At 39.2% G+C, this 26,892-nt stretch overlaps 2 protein-coding genes across 3 annotated transcripts; one reads left to right on the top strand and one right to left on the bottom strand.

The window, feature by feature from the left end:
- Positions 1-910: 910 nt before the first annotated feature.
- LOC139945527 (kelch-like protein 24) lies at positions 911-7,818 on the bottom strand. Its single transcript, XM_071942907.1, has 4 exons — positions 7,290-7,818; positions 6,099-6,299; positions 3,874-5,735; positions 911-3,488 (listed from the first exon to the last, which is right to left on the bottom strand). Exons 3-4 carry the CDS (start codon positions 5,554-5,556, stop codon positions 2,586-2,588), a joined length of 2,586 nt encoding a protein of 861 aa, XP_071799008.1. The 5' UTR covers positions 5,557-5,735; positions 6,099-6,299; positions 7,290-7,818; the 3' UTR covers positions 911-2,585.
- Positions 7,819-9,054: 1,236 nt separating this feature from the next.
- On the top strand, positions 9,055-25,882 carry LOC139944937 (uncharacterized). 2 transcript variants are annotated; one of them, XM_071942125.1, is made up of 14 exons: positions 9,055-9,171; positions 10,042-10,587; positions 11,148-11,277; positions 11,970-12,142; positions 12,580-12,758; positions 13,416-13,691; positions 14,760-14,982; positions 18,408-18,434; positions 19,927-20,084; positions 20,531-20,628; positions 21,363-21,518; positions 22,491-22,719; positions 23,513-23,592; positions 24,793-25,882. In XM_071942125.1, the coding sequence occupies exons 2-14, from the start codon at positions 10,062-10,064 to the stop codon at positions 24,974-24,976; spliced, it is 2,439 nt and encodes an 812-aa protein (XP_071798226.1). In that variant the 5' UTR covers positions 9,055-9,171; positions 10,042-10,061; the 3' UTR covers positions 24,977-25,882. The 2 variants fall into 2 exon arrangements, with proteins under 2 accessions (XP_071798226.1, XP_071798227.1); XM_071942126.1 differs by lacking the exon at positions 18,408-18,434.
- The last annotated feature ends 1,010 nt before the right edge of the window (positions 25,883-26,892 follow it).

The following is a 26,892-nucleotide window of genomic DNA, read 5'->3' as shown; positions in this document are numbered from 1 at the left end:
TATAGTTGTCAAAATAACCGTCACTGGAAATTCCAATGGTAATCACTAAAAGACCGTTATAAGGCTTATAATATAGACTTTGTGTGTTGTTTTTGTTAACCAAGAAGATAATATTATGATTGCATACGTTATACAATAAAGAAACATTATAGTTCCCGCCAATCTATAGAAAATCTCAAAATCGAAGGTCAGGCATTTTTTTCAAGTGCGAAATGAAAATAGAAATCTTCATGATCATTCAGTAAGGAATGAAATCTGCCAAAAGGGGAAGTTGGTCAACAAAGGATAAAGCCCTGTGTGACCTAAATGGGTCAACCTTGCGTTGGATTATCATTAAACGAATTTTGCCATTGATAGGGAATGATAAACTTAAACCCCAATGCATCGAATACACTGTGCATAAATAGTTTTATTTTAAATGTTTCCTTCATTTATCTAAATGGCTTACACACCTTTATATTTATGAGCTTACTGAGGCGATTGTCCGATACAGCTTAAGTGTTAAAAGATTACTATAAGTTTTAACTTTAAGTAAAATGTTGGGCCATACATCATCAACAGTGCTTGTAAATTGTATTTATAAGGAACACGTTGCCTTGGATCGGTCGAGTTGGTCTTTGAAAAGCGTTTGTAAGTTACCGTTTTTAATAAAATGCATATGGCTAAAAAGTTGTTGTAAAAGTAGAATACAATGATCCACACAAACACGCCTCGAAATTGCGTGGTTTTCCTTTTACCTCGTCGACTAACACGGTCGGCCATTTACGGGAGTCAAATTTGTGACTCCCATAAATGGCCGACCATGTTAGTTCGCAAAGTTAAAGGAAAACCACGCAATTTCGAGGCAAATTTGTGTGGCTCATTGTATTCTACTTTTAAAACATCTTTCCAACCATATGCATTTTATAACAAACGGATATAAACGGTTTTTATAGACCAACACGTCCGATCCAAGGCAACGTGTTCCTTTAATGATACCTCAGCTAAAGGCAGTGGACACCTTTGGTATTGTCAAAGACCAGTGCGGCAGTATTCTCACATGGTACTCAGCAGACATGCCTAAAATAACAAATCTGTGAAAATTTGGCATCAATAGGCAATCAAAGTTGCAAGGGAATAATGAAAGAAAAAACACCCCTCTCGCACAAACTTTCAGATGCCTAAAAAGGCTTATGGCGCTTTTTATAGGTCTTTAAGTATTCGAGTGAGAAATCAAAAACTATGTTATTTCAGAGGGAGTCATTTCTCAATAAACTACCAACAACTCTCGATTGCTCGTTACCAGTTTAAGTTTTTATGCCAACAATTATTTTGAGTAATTACTAATACTGTCCAGTGTCTTTAAGCCATAATCTCGTCCATATTTTCTATGTTTCTCAATTTAGTTATTGTCATTTAATAAAATATAAACCAGTCACTATCTTTTAGCTGTAAGCAGGTTCATCATGCTGTTAAGACATAGTTCATTTAAATCGTTGTAAATGGCGAGTTAGCAAGAGAATTACATTAACACAAACTGTTTTGAACAAATTTGAAATTCATTACTATTTTGTTTGTGAACTAATTAATGAATGAAATCATGCATGAAGTGAATAATACCTCAATCAACATTTTAACTTGTTATAGTTTTCGACAACGTCTTGTATTCACAGCACGGCCAGTTGAGGGCGCCCTTTACGTCATACTACCCCCAACTTCGCTCTGCCCCAAAAGTCTCTACATTGCTGACACATTACACTAAATAGAGCAATGTCCCTTTTGCATATTATTGTCAAAACTAGTTTATACCAAATTCTACTTCATTTTTTTTTTATAAAGGTAAAAAAGCTTCCCTGAAAATATTACTTGCTGAGGTGCTGTAGTTTTTGAGAAATGAGCTCAGTAAAGCAATGTCATGAAAATAATTTTCGTCTCAGTGATCATGAGACGAAAATTATTTTCGCATGTAAAAACGTATTTTCATGACATTGTTTTACTCAAATCTCAAAAACTGCAGCACCTCAGCAACTAATTATTTTAAGGTATGTTTTCTACTATCATTATCTTCAAACGGTGTAAGTTTAATGTAAATCTGTGGACATTGTGTTTTGTGTTACAAAAAGTACCTAAATCCTTTAATGTTGAAACTCTTCAACAGTCTTTATAGAAAATCATTCCAGCGAATATAACAGGCACTATTATAGAAACTTTGCAGCATGCCCATACAATTTGAACACGGTGTTGCTTTATGCTTATTCTCATGGCGTTTATGGCGTTTGTAGTCTGGCAAACAGTACCTTGGAATATAGACGATGTGACCTATGTTTACATTCAAACCGCCCTCTGTTGACAAAACACTATATACGTCATGTTTCGCCGGGCACTGAGTTGCGTAGTCATAGTAAGATTGCGTACACTTTCTAGCTGGCTGCCAAAACACAAAGGTTTTGCCCGGCGGTATGCGCGCGAATCATGTTATGGTTTTTTTGTGTGACGTCAGAGGTCACATCGTCTATAGAGTAAACTTAAAAGTGAGCTAACATCACGGGGAGAAAATAATATTTAAAAAACGCTTTAATACTTCACCGCATGATGGCGCCAAAGTCTTAAGTTGAGTTTGAAGACGGCATGTATTTCTCGATAGTGACACACCCATGTTCAGAAAGTGGGTGTGGCATCGTCGCCACCACGCCCCACACATCAAGCGCCGGGTCATAACATTGTATGTAAGGCACATTAATGCTAGCGTCCAGCTTACTCCCCCCTGCAACGAAGATCTTATCCCCTAAGACGGTTGCTCCATACGAGTACAAATACTTCCCGTCCGGCATCTTGCAACCACCCTTTACCCTCTCACATGTCGACGGGTTGAATATGACAACGTAGTTATCGTAGCCACGGTACACCAAGAAGTAGATGTACTCGTCTAGCACCACGGCTGTCTCGATTGCATCACCGTGTACACGCTGAAAGCTGTACATAGGAGTCCATGAGTTATCATATGGATCGTAGCAGTGAATGATATCCGGATCCCGAAAGAAATACCCATTGACGTATAGCTTCCCTTCATGGGATGTTGCAACAGGTTTCTCTAGATAGCTTCCCTTGACCCGCGTCACGCAGGCCCAGATGTTGGATGCTGGATCGTACCTCTCGATGTCGTTGAACTTCTTCGCCCAGCCGACCTTCCCGCCCACCACGTAGATCTTCCCGTCCACGACGGCGATACCATGCCCGTGACGTGGTTTGTTCATGCCTGCAACTTTACTCCACGTGTCTGTGATGGAGTCGTAGCGCCAGACGTCAGACAACGTCTCGGACATGCTATCGCCATGATCAGCCTGGCCACCGATCACGTAAATGTCGTTGTCCACGGCGGCAGTGGCGAATCGCTGGTTGCGACCGGGGAACTGCGCCAGGACGTGCCAAGACTCATCGCGTGGGTTGAAACATCTGACGTCACGGACCCACTTCTGGTTGTCATCGTAGCCACCTATGATAACTATTACCTGATTGTTCGGCGGGAAAAGAACATTGACATAGGTATGACACAGAACTTGAAAGTTTTAGAAAGACTATCCAAATAATGTCTGCTTTCACTGTCTTCTATGGTCTTATCATTAAATTGGTTGGTGGTTTGAATATTGATTCACAGGTATAGTGGATGGAAATATTATGAATTCTGTACAAACAAGGAAAATAGTGGTATCACTTAAAACTTAACTAGTTAAAAAAGCCTGTGTGAGTTTTCGTAGCAACTTAGATGCAATGCAGGGGGAAAGCCAAGCTAAGCAGAAATCTTCAAGCAAAATTTTCTGCCTTAACAGCTCAATGAAATCAGGCTCTGATAATCAACTGATGGTGGTATTGACAACCTCTTATCATAATGCTCACCTGAGTCGTCATAGAAAAGCGTAGTTTCAAATTGGGATCATTGATATGCTGCCCTTTACCAGACAGCGCCCTCAATCTCTTCGCCGTGGTGACAAGTTCCCAACATTGTTGACACCCCGTCAGTAGTGGTTCCGTCTCCACAAAGTCTCTGAAGTATACTGGGTCGATTAGGGGTAGCCGAACGTGGGCTAGGACGCGAGGCAACTTGGCTACCCGGTGTTCAATGTCGACTCTCGCCCACTGCATGACCGCCTCGAAGACGGTCTCCTCGGTCTTTACGTTTAGTCTGTCATCCATGATGAAAGCCGCTAGGATGTCATAGGGGATTTCTGAGAACTCCTCGTCGGTGATGACCTCTTTGAAATTAAGAAGAGCACAGGCCATGGCGTCTTCGTAGAGCTGCGAGCAGCTGTAGAGCTTGGCTAAGCCGAGGATCCCAAGACAGTTCTCTGTCACCATGTGTTCCTTAAGGAATTGACTACAGGCACTGACGGCTGGTGTGAGCTGAAGAAAACAGGCGGTCTCCAACATCATCTGGGCTGTCTCCTCATTGATACGGAGTTTGCACGTGTAGATGAAATCCAGAAGGCGGGAAACGATGTCAGCTTTTAAATCACTCAGTGTGACAGTCTTCTCTCGTACCTCGCGCATCGCTGAAGAGAACATGGCGCGAAAATACGGGCTAAGCGCCACTAAAACAGCTCGGTGGCACGGGAAGGGTTGTCCTTCAATTTTTAAGATGAGATCAGTGAACTTGTTTTTGTGTCTTTGCTCGTTTAACATGTGAAGGACATCGAGCGGGTAGTTGTGATCGTGGAAGAATGTTTCCTGGCCCGATGAGAGCGTGGACGACTGGCATGATTGCGTCTCGTCTTCCGTGGACAGACCAGAGGACGCTATGGCGCTTGTGGAGGAAGTCTCACTCTCAGTCTCGGACGAGAACTGCCCGACTAGAAACTCACTGCAAGCAAACCCAACCGATTTACCAAGGAAGGGGATCTTGTTAAAGCATAACTGGAGTAACTCCTGGGCGTTGTGTGTTGTGATCTGCAGTTTGGACGTATAGATGAAGTCAACGATCAGCTGTAGTAACTCTGGTTTCACTTTCGGCACGTGGAGGATTTGTCTGCAACTCGGTTTATTCTCATGGATGTCACCGTAGTCTTCAAGTATGGCAGATGCCAGTAGGGGACTTCCAGCACAAACCACTGCCATGTGGCATGGAATTGTCGTCCCAGTGGTACTAATGCTTGGACCTGCTTTGAGTTTGACGTCCGTCATATCACCAGCGTCCCTCATGGCACTCAGCACAGCAAGTAATTCGGCAGCCAAGTGTGGTTGGTGGATAACTGACCATTCAATGATGTCGTCATCGTTCCCAGAGCTCGTGCATGTTTCATCAACCCCAGACGCAGTTATTGTGTTAGTATCATCAGGACGCTTGATGTTCATGTCTTCAGACTCATCAATTCCGGACACGAGGATGCTTGGGATGCTGCTCCTATCGCAGTGTGAATTGAAACGAGACACAGACTGGGCCGAGGTCTCTTCGGCTGTTTTCGCACCGCCTTCAAGAGAACAAACTTTGTCATCCATTTCCTTCATCATTTTCTCCACGTCTTCGTTTGCACACAAATCCATGTCCATCATAGAAGAACTATCATCATCAAAAGCCGTTGCCATAGTTATTTCAGATTTCAGATCTACCGACGTGTCAAGAAATAAAATCTCATCAGATGTCAACGGAATGTCAACGTCTTGAAAATGTTTTCACATCATTTCAAGATTCTTTATAGCTGCTTCTATGCCGTCGTACAGCTTTAAAAAGTTCGTCAGTGGTGTGATCGTGACTTGTTGCTATGCTGTATGGATTAATGGAGAGGGGAAAACACTTAGACGTAAATACTTGATAGAAGAATTTGAAGTTAGGCCAATTAAACAAATTATATAGCGTACTGCCTCTTTGAAGGAGGGAGGAGGGCCTCCCCCCTTTTCAGTTCGCTCGACTGGTGTAAAAGTACTTAAACCTCACAATATGGTTAGTATTTCAATAGTACATGTTAATTTCTGTACCATTCCTTGCTCAGCTTTGTGTAATTTTCATTCAAGATGTAAATAAACAAAGTCTTTCATATATAATCCCATGTATCTACGTATTATACTTTGAACATTGTACAGGTCTATGGTAGCTATTAGATTATGGTAGTATACATAAAACATTTTACCAGGCCAGTCTACGTCACTCCATGGAGGGTTGCGATTCCATTGGCATTCCGTAGTCACATTCCAGCACGGATCCCTCTCTACATGCAGTGTGTGTGACCATAGCTTTCTCTATGGTGTGTGTGACGCAGCGGCTTCGCTATGAGAAGATGTTGACTTTTTACACGTACATCTCATCATCATAGACTTCTCCTAGTCCGTTGCTGTGATAAAAACACAATTTATTGAAAGCTGATCTAACAATAAACCATCTTGAAACAAATTTTATCTGAAGATTAGGAAATAATTGCAGCAGCTTGATCTATGAGCAGGAGATGTTGATTTTTTACACATACACTTCATCATCATAGACTTCTCTTAGTCTGTTGCTGACGCCATTTATTGAAAGCTGATCTAACTCCATGATCTTATCAATAATAACAACACCATCTTGAAACAATTTGATCTGAAGTTTATAAAGCACATCTTGCTTCATAAGCAGACAACGATGCGAATTTTTTACACGTACACTTCGACATCGTAGACTTCTCATAGTCCGTTGCTGTGATAAAAACATAATTGATTGAAAGCTGATCTAAACAATAATAACCAATTTTGAAACAATATCAATATCAATATTGGGGGGGGGGGGTAATGGAATTCCGTTTAAAAAACGAATAAATCACGCCCTTGTGACTTTTTACACGTACACTTCACCAACTTAGACTTCTCCTAGTCCGTTGCTGTGATGAAAACACAATTATTTAAAAGCCAATAGATCATAGAGTGTATAGCAAGACAGTTCTCTATGGACCAAAATCTCATCTGGCAAAACGTGGTGTTACCGCAAACCAATTTGATACATCACCGTGCACGTTTTCAAAGCTGGTCCACTCTACACAATAATAACTAAACCATCTTGAAAATTTGTTATCTATAAAGAGTATAAAATAAATGGCAAAAACAAACTTACAGACAGCTGCATGTGTAATCCCACCACTTCAATAAAGGATTTACAGCAATTTCAATTGCATTTTATTTGGGGTTCCTATAAGGCAAGAAAACTTAGCTTCATTCGGAACACTGGGGATCACATACCCTGGTCCACTGGGTGGTGCGTGTGTGGATTAAAAAGCTTCAACACGTTTTGCTGTCATTATGTAAACACGTCTCATGAACTCGCCAGAGAAAACAATTTACATAAAGTTACTTACCTGTAATTCCTTTAGAAACACGAACTTACTGCTTGACAAACAAGTAACATTGTTAACTTCAATACTAGCAGTTCACATCCTTAAAATGATACAGATACAAGAATTCAAGATCTTTGCAGGGCACAGTCAAGACGACGAATGTCTGCTTTTCATTTACGTTCCTCCAAGAAGTTGTCTCGAAGTCCCTCGTTGGAGTTCAAGATGCGAGCGGTTATCATCACCACCAATGCTGGGACGAAGCCAAGGAATAAACATGACATCAGTACAAAACCATCTTGTCTTACATCATCTTATATATACATCAACATCATCTTTGTATAGTTACGGTGTCCTATAAGAGCCAAAACTCTGACGGCATGCAGTAATAGACTTCACATTTCCTTCACATCACACTGATCTCTCTTATACCATGGTTTCTATGGCCACCGTATCGAACACAGTATCATCGCCATTGGATCTGGGAGGCAGCCAAGTCGACCTCCCTAAGGTACATCTTCAGAGAGCCAAGAGCTATTCAAGATGTATGCTGGATTCTTCGAAAGTTCGAGGACAATATTCCGAAACTAAAAGGAGGAACATCCATCGCACACAATCTCATCTCCCGGTCTAGCCTTTTGTTAAGACCTTCGTAGCTTGGTGAGCCGCGATCCCAAGCGACTGGAACGGGAGACCACGCACTGGCGCAAGTGGCGAGACTCAAGCGCGTGGTCTCCCGTTCCAGTCGCTCCACGACGTGTTTACACCACGAAGGCATTGACAAAAGACTACAACCGGTCGGGTGACGCCTGCTGCAGGGGCTCTCGAAGAAAAATCACGTAGTGCACGAATGCTTCTAATTTTTTGAAATTATTTATACTGTATGAAAACGCCTGGAGTTGCTTTCTAAACTTACAGTTGCATATGCACGCGGCAGGCTACTAAATTTTAAAGATGTGTGTTTTTTTTGGGAGGTCAATGGCATCAATTTTCTGGATTTGAAGTTAAAGTCTGTTTAATAACCTGTTTCTTTCTCAGCAAGGTTTTCGAGATTTTGTGCTATGGAGTCGAGCCCAGGTTAAAAACCCTAGGGTAAAATGACTATTTATTGGTAAACTATTTTTTAATAACCAACTTTTCACATGTTTTTTTTAGAATGATTATCATTCTAAACAAAAACATGATTGATAATACACATCGGCAACACTTCGATTACAGAAACTATTTTGTTTCGTTGATAATCATCTGGACCTAATTTCAGAAAGCTCAGATCAGTGCTTAGCAGGGAATGCTGCTCAGTAAATTATTTGTTGAGCAAAGAAATGAGTGGGGCACCGGCGGTGGCAACACAATAAACTTCATGGAATGTTGGCTGGTCACCCTGTTTCTGTTTCTGCTTAGCAGGATTTTCTGTGCTAAGCAAGATTTGTGCTTACGGCTATATGGCAGTTGGCTCAGGTTAAAAACACTCAGGAAAATGGGTGAATTATTTTCACCCATGCATTATTTGTTTCATTACTAATAATTTTTCAATAAAATAAAGCATGGTATAAAACTAATCCAAATAATTTTAATTATAAACAAGCACAAGAAGAAGAAGAAGTGGGAAACTTTCTATTGTAATATTATTGAATGAATTCAGTTATTTCAATCTATGTATCTCGATGTTCATGCGAACATAGCATTGAATTTCAAAAGTCTGTGTGATGTAATTTGATACCCCCATAACTAGTAATGGAATAGTCTGTACGTACTTGCGATATGAGTCACGTGACTACTATCACCATCACCACGACATAAACAGTAATGGCGGATGTACGTGTAGGATTAGACGTTGTGTATAGACAGTAAAAAGTGTAACGAACGTTGGCCCTAAATCTCTCCAATATTCATCGGTAGATCTTTGGTAAGTTTATTTGTACGATCATTGCAGTATTATACTATGTATTCTAAAATTGATGGTGCTGATAAGGGGAGGTAATAATAACACATTTAGGGTCGAAAAATAGATTAAAACTGAGAAGTTTTTGGCAGAAGTTTGAAGGTCGTGCTTCGCCGAACAGAGACAGCGGCGCTCAGCCAGTTGGAGCCGCTTTGGACAGGGAAGTTGACAAGACCCGTACAGTATAACGTATGGTGTTGTGTACTCAATTTGAAATGGAATCAAGTAACAAATTTTGAGGTCGACAAGCAATGTTTTTAATTCTAATATACTTTGGGAACATTTCTGTGTCCGTCTGCAACTTTTTAACTCCATTTAAGCTAATATTAATAGTTTGTTACAAAAAAAAACAATCATAAAATATCTTGAATCTTGAGAAGAAAATTTTGATAACTTTCCGTTTGGCACCACCACTTTTTCACTCATTTTTACATCGAAGTAAATTAGATACTATAGTATAATATTTCACTTCGAAAGAAAAGGTGGTTGCGTCATATACGGAAACTTTTCCGAAAATGTTAATTCTTAAAATGAATGAAAAAGTGGCAGCCAGATATGAAAGTTTTACTAGGCCTACTAGGCCTATCTGTAATTGTTTAGTTGTGATAATTTTGTATCCCATTATTCTGAGGGATGAAGGGTCACGATGTCACACTTTGCACGAGACCAGAGTGAGAACGCTGGTGTATATACTCTTCAAAGTTTGTGAATCAAGTAGAACAAAAAACAAACACACACTCCAAACAGACCGGTAAACGTAATGACAGAATATTTAAATTCTAGCGAAAAAGGGAAACCCAGCGATATAACATTTGTTTACATATTATATGTTAGATGCAGCTCTTATATGAAGAATGAGTAGAGGACAAACACCAATGGACGGCCTCGATCGTCAAGATTCCATGTCATCTGAGGATCTTGATGGTCCCTCACCAGATGACTCAGAGAATATCGGAGAGATTCCCGGACCATCCAGCCCAGTCCAACGACCTAGCTCAAGCCTCACCGTAGAAAACCTAAGACTCTTTGAAGAAGCGTCAGAACGAAGTGGTAGTCCAGTAGTTCTGAGATCGGTTCAAGACTCTGCAAGGACAGCTTCCCCTCTCGGACCAGTCAAGACTGGTCGAGGGTCACCTGTGAGAGTAGACTCGGCTGGTGGCTTAAGAAGTGTTCCCAGTTCTCGACCAAGCAGCCAAACGCGCATAAACAACCCCTCTGGGTTGAGTGGGGAGTTTCTACGAACTGGAAGCAGTAAGCCTCTACCACCGATTGGAGTCGAGAGGAGCGAGGAGGAGGAGCAAGACAGAAAGAATGGTTCAACGTCTACTGACGATAGAACAATTAGTAATGGTGACAGACCAGAATTAAACTCCAGATCAAGTAAGAAGCAAAACTTTTCTTTTTATTTTGTTGTGGGTTCGAATCCCACACGAAAAATATGCCTGTGATTTTGTTCACAGAATTCAGGAAAGCACTGAGTTTACAGTGCTTAATTTAAAATACATCTTTGTATATGGGGAAAATCAAAAATGAAAATTTTTATGAAATTTATAAATTCAAGAACCGCATGTACTGCAGGGCTGGAATTTCACTGCGGCCAAGACAGTCATTGCCCTTCAAGTGGCCACAATGCCCCTTGAAAATAACCAAACATTACGGCTAAGTTTGCCGTGCCCCTTTCCCCCATGGCCATAGTGTCCTTTTCACCTGTCAAATGTATAAAGGCAATTTCAGAGTCTTTCTCAAAAGATAATGACAACACAACTTTTATACTTATGTAAACTGGTGTACCAGAAGCAGTGGAAAGAAATGAAAAGAGAGAGAGGCAGAAAGCACTCAGAAAAACCAAGGGATGAAAAATGAAAGATCAGTCATTGTTTCATTTATTGCTCATCAGGATTTTGTATTCACGCTTTTTTGACTTACTCTTTTTGTGATAGGTCAACCTACGATACTGAGTTACAGAAGAGAGCGAACATTGAACGATGACTCAGAACGATCGCTGAGAACTGCGGAGAGTGTGACGAGGTCTGAGCGCTCAGTTTCCTTCAAGGACGAGTCAGACACAAAGTGAGTTCTTAAGACCAGTTCCTGTCCACTGGTTCTCCTTTTAATAATAACGACTCTTTATTGCGCAGTTGTAAAGGAATGCTCATGCGCTTCAACTATTATAACCCCATGGCCCAATTTCATAAAGCAGGTTTAAGCACACAAGCTTACCAAGCCCAGAAAACTGTTGCTTAACAGAAACTGGTTATCAGCCAAAATTCCATAATATTTACATTAATGCAACTTGTGCCCCACTCTTTTTTGCTCGCCAAACAAATTTGCTAAGCAGTATTTTTCAGATTAACAGCTTTATAAAATTTGGCCCAGGTAACTTGGTCACGGGGTTGTTATTTTATTTTGTGAAACCATCTCAGCTCCCTTGGGAGTATACAGCCTGTGTTATTAAAGTCCTCACAGGTACCCTTTTTACCGTTGGGTGAAGAGAAGTGTACCCAAAATAAAAACTAACTCTACAGGTAGATCGTTTACAAAATGACCTTTTTTTTTTTAGGAAAAATGTATTCTACTCTTGGCGAAACTTACAAGCTAATCACACAATGATTTAAAGTTTTGGTGGCAACTTGTTTCATAATTTAATGACATAAATGATTTAGAATTTTTGTGGTACGATATTTCATATGTTTAATATTTCAAAGAAAAATCAATTCAAAATGTATATTCAACAAAAATGTGTTTATTTATATGTTTTGAAGAACTTCGTCACTGTCCCCGGAGAAGGCTAGCCGCCAATCGACCAAGTCACCTGCAGACCGAGAAGTTATCCGACGTAAGAATCCAGACGGTACAGAGCGTATTGGTGTCTCCATCGCTACAGAGACAGAATGGAGCTGGCTAGAGAGCATGTCGCTAGCAGGAAAGGCTGAAGGTTCGAACCCCGTTTCACTCTTTATAGTTTTCCAAAAAGGCACTGGACACTTTTTTGTAACTACTCAAAATAATTGTAAGCATCAAAAACTTACTTGGTAATAAGCAATGGAGAGCTGTTGATAGTATAAAACATTTTGAGAGAGTAGGTTGGTTGAAGGTTTCGTACTAAGTACACTAATTCAAGTCATCTGGACCTGCCTGCTCGGTAGGTCCCACCTCTCTCCCACCCCCACAGGCCTCAAATAACCCATGACGCCCTCAGCGATTGCCTTGGTGCCCTTTGCAAGGCTCCAAAACAAATTTAAATATTCCAACATAGAAGTGCTCCTTTCCAGAGGAAAATTGCTAAGCACCTTCAAGAACAAAATTCAAAGCCTGCCCCTGGCAGTAAGTACGGTCCAGAAACTAAATCATCTTATTTATTTTTGATTTCAGAAGATCTCCAGAACGGCGATAAGAACAAGACACAAAAAATAAGACCTCGTAAAGGCTCTCAGGGGAGCGTCAGTTACATGTCGGAAGCTTTAGATGCTAGGAATAACGGTCGTAGAAAATCCCGAACGGACAGTGTAGGGGATGAGCTTGACAATGAGGAAAGCCCTTCTGAGTCAGAGGTAAGAAAATAATAATATTAATAACTTCTTATATGGCATGTTGTACAATAACGTATCAATGGGCTTAACATTAATGCCCTGCAGCTGAAAAGCGAAACGCTAGGATTAATCCTATCTCGAAACTTTGGATGGGTAAATGCGTCTTAACTTTTATAAATATTTAACTTAACTCGCCCTAAGTCTTAAGATTAATCCTAAGTTAGAAAGATTTTGTTGAAATCGACGGCTGGTCTTTGGGCCAATAACATTCCGTTGAACATTCTTAGCTCCCTGGGTAATAAACAGCCCCTGGGCTGTCGTGGCGCTCCAAACGCTTTTTCAAACACATTATCAATATCTATCCTTACAGGTACATATTTTTTCTCCTAGGTGAAGAGAATGTATTTTTCATATTTGATTTGAAGTGCTTGAATGATGACGTTGCTCCCATCCCCGCATTTTGTCACCCCCTTTCCAAGCATCACTTATGAGGCATCCTTGGTTGCATAACCATAATTATATATGAATAATAATAACCCTGATTAGTGATAATGTCCAGAAAATGTCATTTTGTACTCGATGACCGTGAGACCAACATTATCACAAATTGACGTGAGAGTTAGTGAATGATAAATTTTGCAGAAAAATTGAACTTAATTTGTCATATTTATTTTCAAGTACTCTGATGATGAAGTTGCACCGCTCCCAACCGACACCCTCATCCCAAGCATCGGACCTCCCCGCATCATCCAGTACCAACGTGAATCCGACAGGGTAGGAGCCTACCCCGATGATGTGGGTCAGCGGGGCAGCACTGCCAATACGGGCATCCCGAGGTTCGACAGCTTCTCATCCGCCGATCTAGACGACATGGGAGGGGTTTGCGAGTTTTGTCAGCAGGATTTGAAAATGTTCCCGACCCCTGAGATGGTTCAGACGATGACACCAGATGAGGTAATTTAAATCAAATTTAAATACTTGATTATATTTGGAAATGAATCTTTATTTCATTTGATATCTGGAAAAAGGTTACAATATGATTGTTGTTATTGTTATTATTATTTATTCAGCCAATTCAATGAAACAAGACAATATTGTCTTTTTGTTTCTCCCTTGCCCATCTGAAAGTTTTTTTGTATTAACAAAAATAGTTTCAGGTGGGCTAGGAGAAACAAAACGAAAGTCTTTACTAAAAACAAAATAACAGGACAAAGTGTTTCTTGGCTGTTTTAAAATCTGAATTTGAAAGTGTGTTTTTTATTTTCAAGTGTTAAGTACTGTTTTGCCAAGCGTCTGTTTTGAACAGGGCCACAATTCATAGAACTGCTTTAGCAGAAAATATTGCTTAAACAAACTCTTCTACTGCAAAAGAAGGAGGATAGCAGTCACAGATTGTACTGAAAGGGATGCTGCAGTGAATTAAAATAAAACAGTTAATTTTGCTGTCATTTATTTCTGATATATGTATTGAACATCAATAAAATGTGTTTTGTTTATTCCCAACATATCTGAATTGCGTAATGAGCAAATAAGTCATGCCCCCCCCTTTTGTGGATTGTTACCGCCCCTACCATCGACGCCACGTCAGGAATTCAAACATATCGTTGATAAAAAGAGTCTGGTCCCTAACTACATGCGCCTTGGTACCAGGCCACACAGTGCACACGTCTCTATATGCACACAGCCAAGGGACCCGACGGCTCAGGTTACAGACATGACGTCCCGTTTATGCAACGTTTAATCTCTTGAAAACCATTTTTAAAATACTTGCGCATTTAATAAAAAATATAAAAAAATATTTCAGGTTTAAAAAGTCATGTTTAATCGTTTAAATTAATAAAAAAACCACTGCAGCCATCCTTTAAATATGACATTTGGCTGATTACCACATTTGGGTAAGCATAAATTTGTTGTGCTTAGCTACTTCTGTTGCTGAAGTAGCTCTACGTTTAGCCTTGTTTGTGTAAATTCCTGAGTGACAAAATAACATTATCTCTATCATAATTCTTTCCTCCCCACCAGATTTACTGTTGCACCGACTATCAAAACCTCGTGGAGTTCACCCTTACGCACAGTCCCGAGGAAAGCTACTCCGTGGATGAAATGATCGACATCCAACCTCACGCTCCGTACGGCAGCAAGCAGGCCCGTCGAGCCGCAAAGGAGCGCGCCGCCCAGAGAATGCGCGACAGAGAGGTGGCTAGACAGAGGGCTGCCGGAGCCAACCAGGCAAACTTCTATGCATGTATGTATGGTGCTTGGTGTTGTGGTGTGATCATGTGATCATGTTATGGTGTGATCATGTTAGGGTGTGGTCATGTGATCGGGTGATCACGTGACCATGTTTTGGTGTGATCATGTGATAGTCTGAATGGCATGTGATCTGCTCATACAAAATAAATTGTTTCGAACTTTGCGTGGACAACTATTTTTGCTTGGACAACTATTTTTTAGCATTTAAACCATAGGTCATTTTAGTTATTGAGAAGTATCCAACTGGTAAGTCCATTTTATTTTTTGTTTTTCTTGGTTACAAGTTACATGCTCTATCCAACATTAGTCAAGTCAAGTCAACGTCGTGCTTTGTCGATAAAAGGGGAAGTTATTTAAAAATTCACACAATCCAGGTCGGGGCATTTTCCCCCATATCAGCAAAGGGCACCTCTGCGAGGGAAATGTAAAATTCTGTTGGAACATTTCAAAGGGCACCAAAGCAATGACCAGGGGCAATGAGGCCAATTGCCTCTGTTGCCTCCAAGTATCAGGCATGCTCGTTATAGTTTCATTTTGTAAGAGCAGATTACGGGTACAGGAAGTGAATTGTGATTTTGTCATCTCTTGTTGAAAAAGGCAAAGCAACAACTACAGTGAGATATAGCCTAGCAAAATGCTACTTAAAAAAAAACTCAGTTGCTGCTCAAAAATCATCATTTGCTTCTCATTATTATTAGCAGTCAACCAGTACGTGCAAAACTCTCCAGTCGATATATTTTGCTTTGCGAAATTGCTGGACAAAATAGTTCCCTGAATTGCATGAATATCAAACATTATTCATCCATATCTGTCTACTAACAACATAAACATTTCAAGTGCATTTTTAATGGATTTGCATGTTTTGTTTTTGCTGTGAATTCCTAAAAACGATTACAAATTATCGTATTCAAATTGTTGTGCATGCATAGCTGAAAGACACTGTAGTAGCTAGTGTGTGTGGAAAATTTTGTGTGGCTTCACTCTTTGCTGAGTCTAAAAATTGTACAATTGCAGAATCTTGACAAACAAGCAACTGAAATTCATAAAGGGTTGAAGCATTGCAGAGATTGATTGGTTATTCAAGAAATACACAAATAACTTTAACAATTCTTTTTTGCTGAAATGAATTGACAATTCAGTTTGTAACTAATCAAGACCACATACAAATTTGAGATTACACACATCAAAGTTTTTTATGTACTGCAGTAATGATATAGGTTTGGTGTTGATAATTGTACTAACCTGTTCAAAAGGGTGGAGAGTGTTTTGTGGCCATTACTACTCTTTCCCCTTTCTTGGCCTTCGTTCGTCTTTAAATTTGCCTCATAATCGGGGGTGTTACGGACATTGGCCTGGTCCTTCTTTGAATGATATTCCAGACCTTGCATTTATTTCATTGTTTGGTTTTGTGTTGACAGTTTGATAAAAAAAATATGTTGGAAGCAAAAGATAAACTAAAAGTAACTAAAGGTGGGCAGTTTAAACAATTTTTAACAAAGATTTGGAATGTTGATTCATCGTGTTTGCTACTTGCTTGAACTTGTGCAATATTTTCCTTATAATAATAAAAAATAGCTTAGTTAGTCTGATAGATAAAATAAGGAAGGTTGTAGTAGAACTTAAATACTAAATTATTACATAAAAACGGCATTAAGGCCCGGTCACACAGGCCCCAATAACGAGAACGAAAACGATAACGATAAAAATGCACGCCCTCGATTGGTTGAATGAGCGTGGGCGTATTCTGCGTGGAGCAATCCAACCAATCGTGAGCGTGCATTTTTATTGTTCTCGTTATCGGGGCCTATGTGACCGGGCCTTTATAAGCTTTTGTAGCAACAACTACTTACATCTGGGCTCAATTTCATGGCTCTGCTTATCGCCAAATTCTGCGTTTGCGATTACTGATCGTACCTTACTGTGGAAGCGCTGAATTTCTGCGCTAGCTGTGTAAGCGAAGAATGCCTAGCAACGTGAAGTACGCATGCGCAAAGGCAAAAGTTCCCTGCTATACTGTGAAAGACGCGTCATGTAGGATCGGAATTCCATGCTTCCGTAAGCTCCGATTCTTTGCTTACATTAGACAGAGCCCCGATGAAATAGTTGTTGTTGCTATGAAAGATTTTACAGTTTTTATGTGACTAGTTGTCTTTGAGTGTTACTTCTACTTTCCAATGTTTTTCTGTTGACTCATCATAAGCAACAACGAAAATTCTACTAAATGGTTTTGCTTCCGACATGTACAATTCCAAGTGTGATTCAACTAATGCTTGCTTAACCCTTGTTTTTTACCCCGCCGGTTTTTATTGCCCCTCCCGCTGTTCTCGCCCCACAAAAATAAATCACCCCCATCATATTAATGATTTCAACCTCACATTCCCTGCTTCCTCATTGGCTGATGCACGGATGCTGCCATTCCTTGCACTGTGCCGACTCCCTCTGCTGATATTCCTTTAACTTCAATGCATTGCACCAATCTACTGGATATAAAATGCACATCACTACAACAGTACAAGGTAGGTATCCACTAACTAGTGCAAAGTCTCTTCCGAAAGCACACAGCAAGATTTGTATCAAGTTTATTCAGGCCATTGGAAACAAACAACTTGCATTTTCATCAATATTGTCGAGAGCTTAAGAACAAACAAGTTTCCAAACTTGTGTACAAAGCGTGTGCCTTCACAGCATGCAATTTTTCAGCTGATCAGGGCCCAATTTTATCTGCTAAGCACATAAATTTGCTAAGCATGAAAGTTCTTCCTTGATAAAAACGGGATTACCAACCAAATTTCCATGTGATTTTCAGGATAAGCAAACAACAGCTGAATGCCAGTATAACAAGCAATATGCAACAAATTGAAATTTTGTTGGTAATCCTGTTTTTATCAAGGAAGAAATTTCATGCTAAGCAAATTTGTGTGCTTAGCAGCTGCTTACCACTGAACTCTGTGTTTACGATCACCATTCTCCGCTTACTTTGCGAGTGCCACTCATCAACTACTCTAGTTGTACATGAGAAACATTCAGTTCGTGTTTCAAAGGGCGAAGCTGTCAATTGGTTGGAAATGCACTTAAATCTCATGATCATCACTAAAATTTGTTTCCTTCAGACTCGTGAAAAATTCTGTCGTTTGATAAACCAGACAAACACTTGAGATTTTGAGGCGTGCTTTTGGATTAGGCATTAATTTTGATTGGTAAATATGCATAAATCAGCACGTTTAAACCGATTCGGTTTCATTACCTGTTTATGCATATTTATTGATTAGATTTAACAGTTCTTACAATAATTATTAATTTATAAATTATTCACTGGTCCCCAAGGAGGATTAAATTTGTAACAAATTAATCATCATTAAATAATTCAATTTTGTATTCTTGTTGAATTTATTTCTGCTCTCGTAACAACTGGTGCAGCCCACCGATTGGAGGTCTTAGACGGAGGTTAGAGAAATCGCACGTGGAACAATTTTCCACGCATTGCACCCGCTCACATTGTGGTTTTTGAGCTTTATTCTCACACCTACCAAGAATTTTGTTGACGCTTGTGTTTGGCTGGCATTTTGCTCATTGTTTTTTTGTGCTGCTCGTTCAATTTTTTGCTCATTGCTTATTCAAATTTGTCACCATGTCACCAGTTTGGTTAAGGACACAGATTGTTAGCAGCAAATATCTGAAAGAGTTTTACAATTTTTGTTCGCAGTGCATTTTGTACGTGTGCATGTCATGTGTGCACTTTGCACTTTGTTAGATTGTGTAACAAACTTTTAAAAGTTCTAAATTTCTTTTAGAGACAAGTTTCACGGATACTTATCAGGCCTGTATGCCTTTTTAAGGGCAAGGGCACCAAGGCGTTTTTTTTCCTTGGCAAAGGGAACCCTTTATGGAAATTGTAAATTACTATTGGGTCATTTTATGGGCTTGAAGGCACTTACCAAGGGGCATGAAGGCAATCCCCTTTGTTGCCTCCGTGAAGTATCAAGCCGAGTTATTCAGAGTTAAAAGCGTCTCCTTTGATTTTATTTGAGATCCTCAATTCGGGGGAGGGGAGGGGGATGTCTGTTTAAAACGAACTTGAGCATGTGAGCTTGATGCAATGGTTGATGCTGTTCTGTGAGATGATTGGCTGTTGGGCAACAGATGTTAGGCAATTTAGTTTGGCCACGAAGGAGTAGAAGTGCATGTCAGAATGTTTCGGGAGTAATCTTTTCATTGCTAGTTGTATAAAAATAGGACATTATTATTTTGGGTTGGTGAACTAATTAGGGTGAAATCTGGCAACTTGTTGGTTTGGGCATGAAAGAGAAGTGCATGTATTGTTTTGGTTTGGGGAACTAACTAGGGTAAATCTTGCTGCGGTTTTCTTGAATATGCCATCGGGTTGTCATTGCTGAGTGGTCTGGTGCACTAGATTCGCTGTGTTGGCAATGTCATTGGTGTGTGGGTTTAAACGCTGATTATAACAAGGATACAACAAAATATTGCATGATAGTGTTTTGTTAGCCGAAGTATTGCATTGATAAGCATGTCTGTTTAGCATGAATATAGACGTACCGTAAATAATTGCACATGGTCTGATTATAAGTAGGGGAATTTTCATTTAATTTTTTTTCTGATTATCTGAGGTTATTTGGTTGAGGTATCCACTAAAATATTTGATACTTTGTTCTATAAAGGACAGGGTAATTTTTCCCTGTAGAAGGGCACATATTTGATGAAATTTTAAAGTTCAACTGAGACATTAAATCTATGCACAAAGGAGGTGACCAGGGGGCATGGAGGCAATGACCAGAGGCATGGAGGCAGTTCCCAACTTTGCCTGTTGGTGTTGAAGATCTCTGCTACAAATATTTTTTTTTTTTTTTTTTTTTTTTTACATTTTACTTTCATTAATGCAAAGTAACAAAACTAACGATGATGTTATCACTGAATTTAGTTGCCAGACAGATGAAGACCATCAACTACCAGTTGTCATCCCAGAAGTGTCTTGATGAGGGATGGACAATCCGACCTGCGACCCCTGATAATGATGATGGGGGTTCCCCTCAGGTCTTCGAGCCTGAACCTACACTCCCACCACCTATAATGTCGCAGGTATGTAAGAATGTCCATGCTTGTAGGGAGTTTTCCTAGCTTTACTGTAGTTTAGGTTTTCCTAATTTTGTTTCTAGACTTGCAATATAGTTTTTTACTTTTCCTAGTTTTCCTAGCTTTTTTGTAGTTTTGTTTTTTTCTAATTGTTTTCTAGCCTTGCTATATACTTTTTATTTTTCCTAGTTTTTTAAAAAGGTATTCTTTTTTAAAGTATATTTATCAGGCATGTTATTCTTCCTTTTTTAGTTTGAGTTCCGATTTTTTACCTTTATAAAAAAAATCAGAATAATTGTGATTAAATAGAAATCTGACACCATTGTGTACTTTTTTTTCCAAGGACTTTTTTCCAAGGACTAAATATCATGACCGATTTATGGCGCTTTATAGGTTGGTAAGGATTTTCCAATATATCTTTACTAAATTGTTATCTTTTACTTCTGTTTCAGACAAAACAAGGCATCCAAGACCCTAAGATCGTCAAGAAATTCTACGAAGATGGCAAAGTCTTGATGATTATGTTTCCTGATGGCACAGGCAATGTGTTGTATCCTTGACAAATTAGGTTTTTTTGGTTGTTACAATTGTAAAAAAATCTTCTTGATAGGCTAGTTCCTCGGCACGTTAGTCCAGAGGTTGCATGTTCAAATCCAACTCTTGTCAATTCGTCTTTGTAATTTTGGATAGCCTACATCTTGTAAAAACAAGTCTTTTGAGACAAATGAGACAGAAAAGTGGACACATTTGCTGTAAAATTTACAAACAAGGGTTTCAACTTTTCACTTTACAATATTTATAGAATATATAGTGAGTCCACAAACAAAATGGACATTCCAAAATTCTTAGATCATAGTTGGTCTGATAGCGTGAAATAGCGCCCTCGCTTGCTTGTGTAATTTCTAACCTTTAGATGAAACTTGCTTCCTTGTCTTCTCTTCATTGCATTCTTGGCTCCATAGTACAGTGATTAAGTTCATTTTTTTCTGAGAGTCCTTAGCTTCACAACCAGAATTGATAGATAAATGAAATTAATAAATGAACAGGGCCCAATTTCATAAAGCATGTAAGCACAAAAACTCTGCAGAGAAAGTATTGCTTATCAGCAGGAACACTGGTTACCAGCTCAAATTATGTTAAGTTTCATTGTTGTGGCTTGTGTCCCAACTCAATTTTTGCTTAGCAAAGAAATTTGTCCAGCAGTGTTTTCTGCTTAACAGCTTTATGCAATTGGATCTTAGTACCCATCTGTTTTATTATATTATTCCTTAACTTCTCTGACAGTTACCCATCTGGTAACACATCCATCCTCATAACATCGACGGAGAAGGGGAAGTACACGTATCTACTGTATGAAGACTTTCCCAATAATGCCCCAATGCTGGGCATGTTTGAACCCAGTGGCTGCACCACGTGTTACCATTCCAACGGCAATATCAGGTATAAAACAAGACCCTATAGTTTTTGACCACACAACTTGAAAAATCAAGTTGCTAGAACAACTGTCTGGCTTAAGTGGAACTTCGAAAGCCACCTTTTGGTGGTCAAGTGTGGGTTCACGTCCCTGCCTTGACACTTCAGAAACATCAGAGCCATGCGTCCTGTGCTCTTAAACGCAAAGGGGTCGATTTTCACAAAGAGTTAGGACTAGTCCTTAACTTAGGACTAGTCCTAGGAGATATTAAAAACTAAAGGCTAGTCCTAAGTTAGGGCGAGTAACTCGTCCTAACTCAAGATAAGACTAGTCCTAACTCTTAGTGAAATCCACCCTGAAAACCTTTGGGAATGGTCAACGACCAGTTTTCTCACGTGGTGTATCCCAACATATGCATTTAAAAACAAATCTGTGAAAACTTTGCCTCAATTTGTCATCAAAGTTGCAAGAGAAGAAAGAAAAAAATTCCCTTGTTTCACAAACTTATGTGCTTTCAGTCAGATGCATAATAAAAAGGCCTCAGGCGTGTGAAGTCCTTTAATATTTGAGTTAGAATTTTTCTCTTTCTCAAAAACTACGTTTCTCACAATGTTTTATATTTATAAAAGTTCTCCATTGCTCAGTAATTTTTTATGCTAACTATTATTTTGAGTAGTTACCAATAGTGTCCAATACAATACAATACAATACAATACAACTTTATTGTCCCCCTGCATGGGAAATTCCTTTGGCCTTACTGCTCACATAAAAATACAGTCACCAGTAAAAAGGTACAACGTTAAAAATGGGATAGACCTTACCACAGAAAAATAGTGGGCCTAATAAATACAAAGTTAAAAAGTGAACAACAGACAGATAAAAGGGCATTATATGGAAAAAGAACACTAAACAACAACAGAAGTGCCTTTTATTGAGTTGGAGCTGAATGTTTCTTTCTCTTCCACTCAACTCTCCCTTTTTCCCCTCCCATACTCCAGGTTAAATCTTAACCAGTACGGCGGCATCTTCACCGACCCAAAGGGTGCGGTCAAGAAGAGATGGAGCTGGAAGGACCAAGTGACCCACGTCCATGCCCCGCCCTTCCAGCCCATCTGCTTCGCCATCAATAAACACTTCAGCGTCCGCTGCATGGCACAGGAGCAGGTATTCTTGTCGTTCAACTGCCACACACAGACTCTCCGGTTCAACGTCGGAGTTAAGTTAAAGGTAAGGTTGGCAAAGTTTGTAAAAAAATTCTTAGTAGTTGTTAAATTTTCATCGGGGATAGAGAATATTAACTTGGTTTTTTACCCATACACAGATGTGTGTTAGCAGTGTTTACTAAGTACTTTCCTGAGTTATGTGAACAAAATCACAGGCATAATATTACTCGGAAGGGATTCAAACCCACGACCTTTGCACTTCTAGAGCAGTGTCTTACCAAGTAGACCACAGAGATTGACGGGTAGCTAGAGGCAGTTTGAATTTTATGTTTAGTATTGTAAATAAAGTGTATGGGATTTGAGGCATTGCATGGTGAGGCATTGCATGGTGAGGTATCAATATATATTAGGTTTGCAATAACACCATGTGTGTATCTCTTGACGATGACTAAAGAAAGCTTGTCGAAACGTTGAGACCAACTAAAAAGAACTGGCTCCTCGGTAGTGCAGTTAACAACGAGAGTTCCCCTTGATCCACTAGGCGAAAGCAGTAGTCGATTTTCTACCGTCCTATAGTGCAAAAGCAGGACAGTTCTTTTCAGAACTGAGAAGTCTCCCAAATCCTCCCAAATCCCCCAAATTTACTTTGCGGTAATAGAATATGAAGCAAGACAAGTTCCTTTAAATACATAACCTATCCAGCAAGTAGATACATACATGGTGTTACCACATTGTGACATCACACTTTGCATAGCAACTAAGATTGGAGCTCAGCTGAAGATCAATCTTGACTCTTTATTAAATCAACTGCAGTTGACTCATGTGTAAATGAATTGTTTTTGTTTTTCTGTTCACAGCTTGTAGCGCCACAGTTAATACCAGAAGAGCCTATCGATGACCATGCCCTTTACATGTCAGAGGTCAAAGCATATGTAGAGTGAGTACCCTCCGAGTCTATTTATATATTGTAGCCACAAAAAAAAAATATATGAAGAAAACTTTCCGTACGATTCAGTACGTCGACTGTGGTTTTGAATGATGGATAAACTATGCCAGCATACAATAAATTGTATCTTGGTGAATGCATTTACACAATTCTGTGTAGAGTTAAGCAACCATACACATACTGTGCAGTTGAAAGGTTTTAAATGCTAGGATAACTTGCTGAAAAATATTACCGAGAGAATTAGGAGCGTGTCAGGCACTGGTCTTAAAGATGCTATGTCAGATTTTTGGCCGAATTGACCCAAAAATTTTGATTTAGAATTCAATAGGTATTTTGATGGGGGGTCGAGAAAGTTACAAGCTTTCATTTGAGCCATTGCTCGAAATAGTCCGCCAATTATTAGTAGCAGTGAAATAAAGTGCTCAAAATTAGTTTTAGTTAGGATTCCGACAATATATCACGTGACAAATTCTTATGTGTTTTATAAGAAACGTTTTTAAAAATGTTCATGGTTCCTGACCATTAAAAGTAAAAGTTAAACTGTATTTCGTTAGAGCGGGTGGATACTCCTAGAAATACCATTCACTCAAAAAAAATTATTTTTTAATGTTTGGGGCCAAAAATCTGACATATCATCTTTAAGGTGTTTGATCTGCAGTGTATGGGTTCGAGTCCTGGTCATGACACTTGTGTCCTTAAGCAAGACACCTTTATAACCATTATTCAAAATGTATAGTCCTACATACGGAGCAGTAGAATACTGTATGTTAAAGCGCCTTGAGCGTCACTGAGTGACGGATATGTGTGCTAATATAAGAAGCCACTATTATTATTATATTGAACCCAAGTCTTGACACTCATGGGGTGACAGGTCTTTTTCTTCAGCCGCGCCACGCATCTGGAACTCTCTACCACTTAATCTTCGATCTTGTCTTTGTACCGCAAAATTCAAGTCTCTTCTCAAAACTTATCGTATGTCACAGGTTTTCAATGACTAATTTTGTTGTGTCTGTTTTTCTTTGAGTTGTGTTTTTTGTTTGGTTTTACTGCGCCTTGAACACCCAGCAGGGTGGATATGTGCGCATTACAAGTCTTATTACTATTATTATTATTATTATTATTATTATTATTATTATTATTATTATTATTATTATTATTATTATTATTATTATTACTTCTTTTAAATTACAGATTGATATTAGACAAGATCCAGAACCAGATGAAATTCTCCAAGTCCCCTAAACTAGACAACCTTCCTCCATCATTAAAACTCAAGAACGAGATTCTACGCAATGAGCAGCTCAAGACACGACGGAGCATGAAATACGTGACGAGTAGAGGAAAGGACGTCGCCCCCGTTGTCACGGTCAATTAACCACGGTCATGACAAATTATCAGGAAATTTTTTTTTGTACACGCATTTTTTTATTGAGGTAAAATCTCTTCAAACTGGGTTTCAAAGAGACAGTTGACTCAATTCACCTCAAGTCTTGTGCATGCGCCATTTTGGGAGTCATTTTCCCCATTTTTTTGCTGTGCGATACGAATATTAGGCGACGTCCGTGCATTTCAACGCATACCATATATATAAATGCATTCTGGCTCCCAAAATGGCATACCACAAAATGGCAAACGAGGCCCAATTTCATAAAGCCTGTTAGTAAAAAAAACTTGCTTAGCACAACAAACTTTTGCTTAGCAACAATAGAATACCAGCCAGAACACCATACAGTTACCATTGCTGTGACAGGTACCTTTGTCATTTCTTGCTTAGCCAATAAATTCGCTAAGCAGAATTGTCTGCTTAGCAGCCTCATGAAACTGGGCCAAAGTAGCCACCTATGGTGTCAGTACAAAGGGAAAACATGTTTTGTTTGAAGACTACATCAATTTAAAGTTGTTAAAGATTTTTATTCTACATATTAAAGACAATTTTATACTCTTGATGCATCATGGGAGTGCGCAATGGAATAAAAGGTAACAAGTTGAAAGTTTTTGTACATATTTGTATAGAAAAATGAGCCATGACCTGCTTAGCAAGTTTCTTCAGTGCTTAGAGCAGACGATATTTTGTTGTATTTTAAAGAATTCTGTCGAGATGGTCAAATAAAAACAAACAAACAACCAACCAATATTTAAGCTTTGACAAATTACTATAATTAAATAAAAAACTTGAAACAAGTTCTTCACAGCTTCCCTTCTTAAAGGAACACGTTGCCTTGGATCGGACGAGTTGGTCAAAACAAAAGCGTTTGTAACCGTTTTTTATAAAAAGCATATGGTTGGAAAGATGTTTTAAAAGTAGAATACAATGATCCACACAAGTTTGCCTCGAAATTGCGTGGTTTTCCTTCTACTGTGCGAACTAACATGGTCGGCCATTTATGGGAGTCAAAATTTTGACCCCCATAAATGGCCGACGTGTTAGTCGACAAGGTAAAAGGAAAACCACGCAATTTCGAGGCATGTTTGTGTGGATCATTGTATTCTACTTTTACAACATCTTTCTACCCATATGCATTTTATAAAAAACGGTTACAAACGCTTTTCAAAGACCAACTCGACCGATCCAAGGCAACGTGTTCCTTTAAGAAGAAAGAAACGAATACAGGAAAAAATTCAAATAAACTACTACATGTTTCCATGACATTTGTGATAAGCATTGTACCATCAATATCTCGCGATTCATCCTTTTGTCATTGTGACCTTTTTATTTATTTTTATTGAATTAAGATACGCCGGAAACGAAGCCAGACTTTTAGTGGACATTCTTGATGCATTTTTCCACTTTGCTTTTTGTGTAAAACAAAATCCAATAAAAGAATTTCTTTTGTGAAATTTGAAGGCATGTATAGACCTTATGCACATGACGTCATTTCAGTACGGCGCCCCCGCATTGAGGTCAAAACGAGGTTGTTCATTGGCCAATTTATGTGCGTTTCGATTGTTTCGTCACCATTTGACCTCAAAGATGGCGGCTGGATGACGTCAATGCATAAGGTCTATTCATGGTTGGAATAATGTGCAAAACAAAATCCAATAATAATGTTTCTTTCCTGAAATTGAAGGCATCTATTCATGGATAGAATATGTGCGTTTATGGAACAAAATCGCTGGCACTTAAGGAACATCAGAAAACACAGGAAAATAGGGCAGACAAATGAGCATTGTCTGTGTGAGTGGTTAAAGGCACCGGACACTATTGGTAATTACTCAAAATAATTGTTAGCATAAAAACTTACCTGGTTATGAGCAATAGAGAGCTGTTGATAGTATACAACATTATGAGAA

Source organism: Asterias amurensis, chromosome 12, assembly GCF_032118995.1.
Source record: "Asterias amurensis chromosome 12, ASM3211899v1".
NCBI classification, from domain to species: Eukaryota; Metazoa; Echinodermata; class Asteroidea; order Forcipulatida; family Asteriidae; genus Asterias; species Asterias amurensis.
The sequence above is the reverse complement of the archived record's forward strand: the minus strand, read 5'-3'. Positions and strand labels throughout refer to the sequence as shown.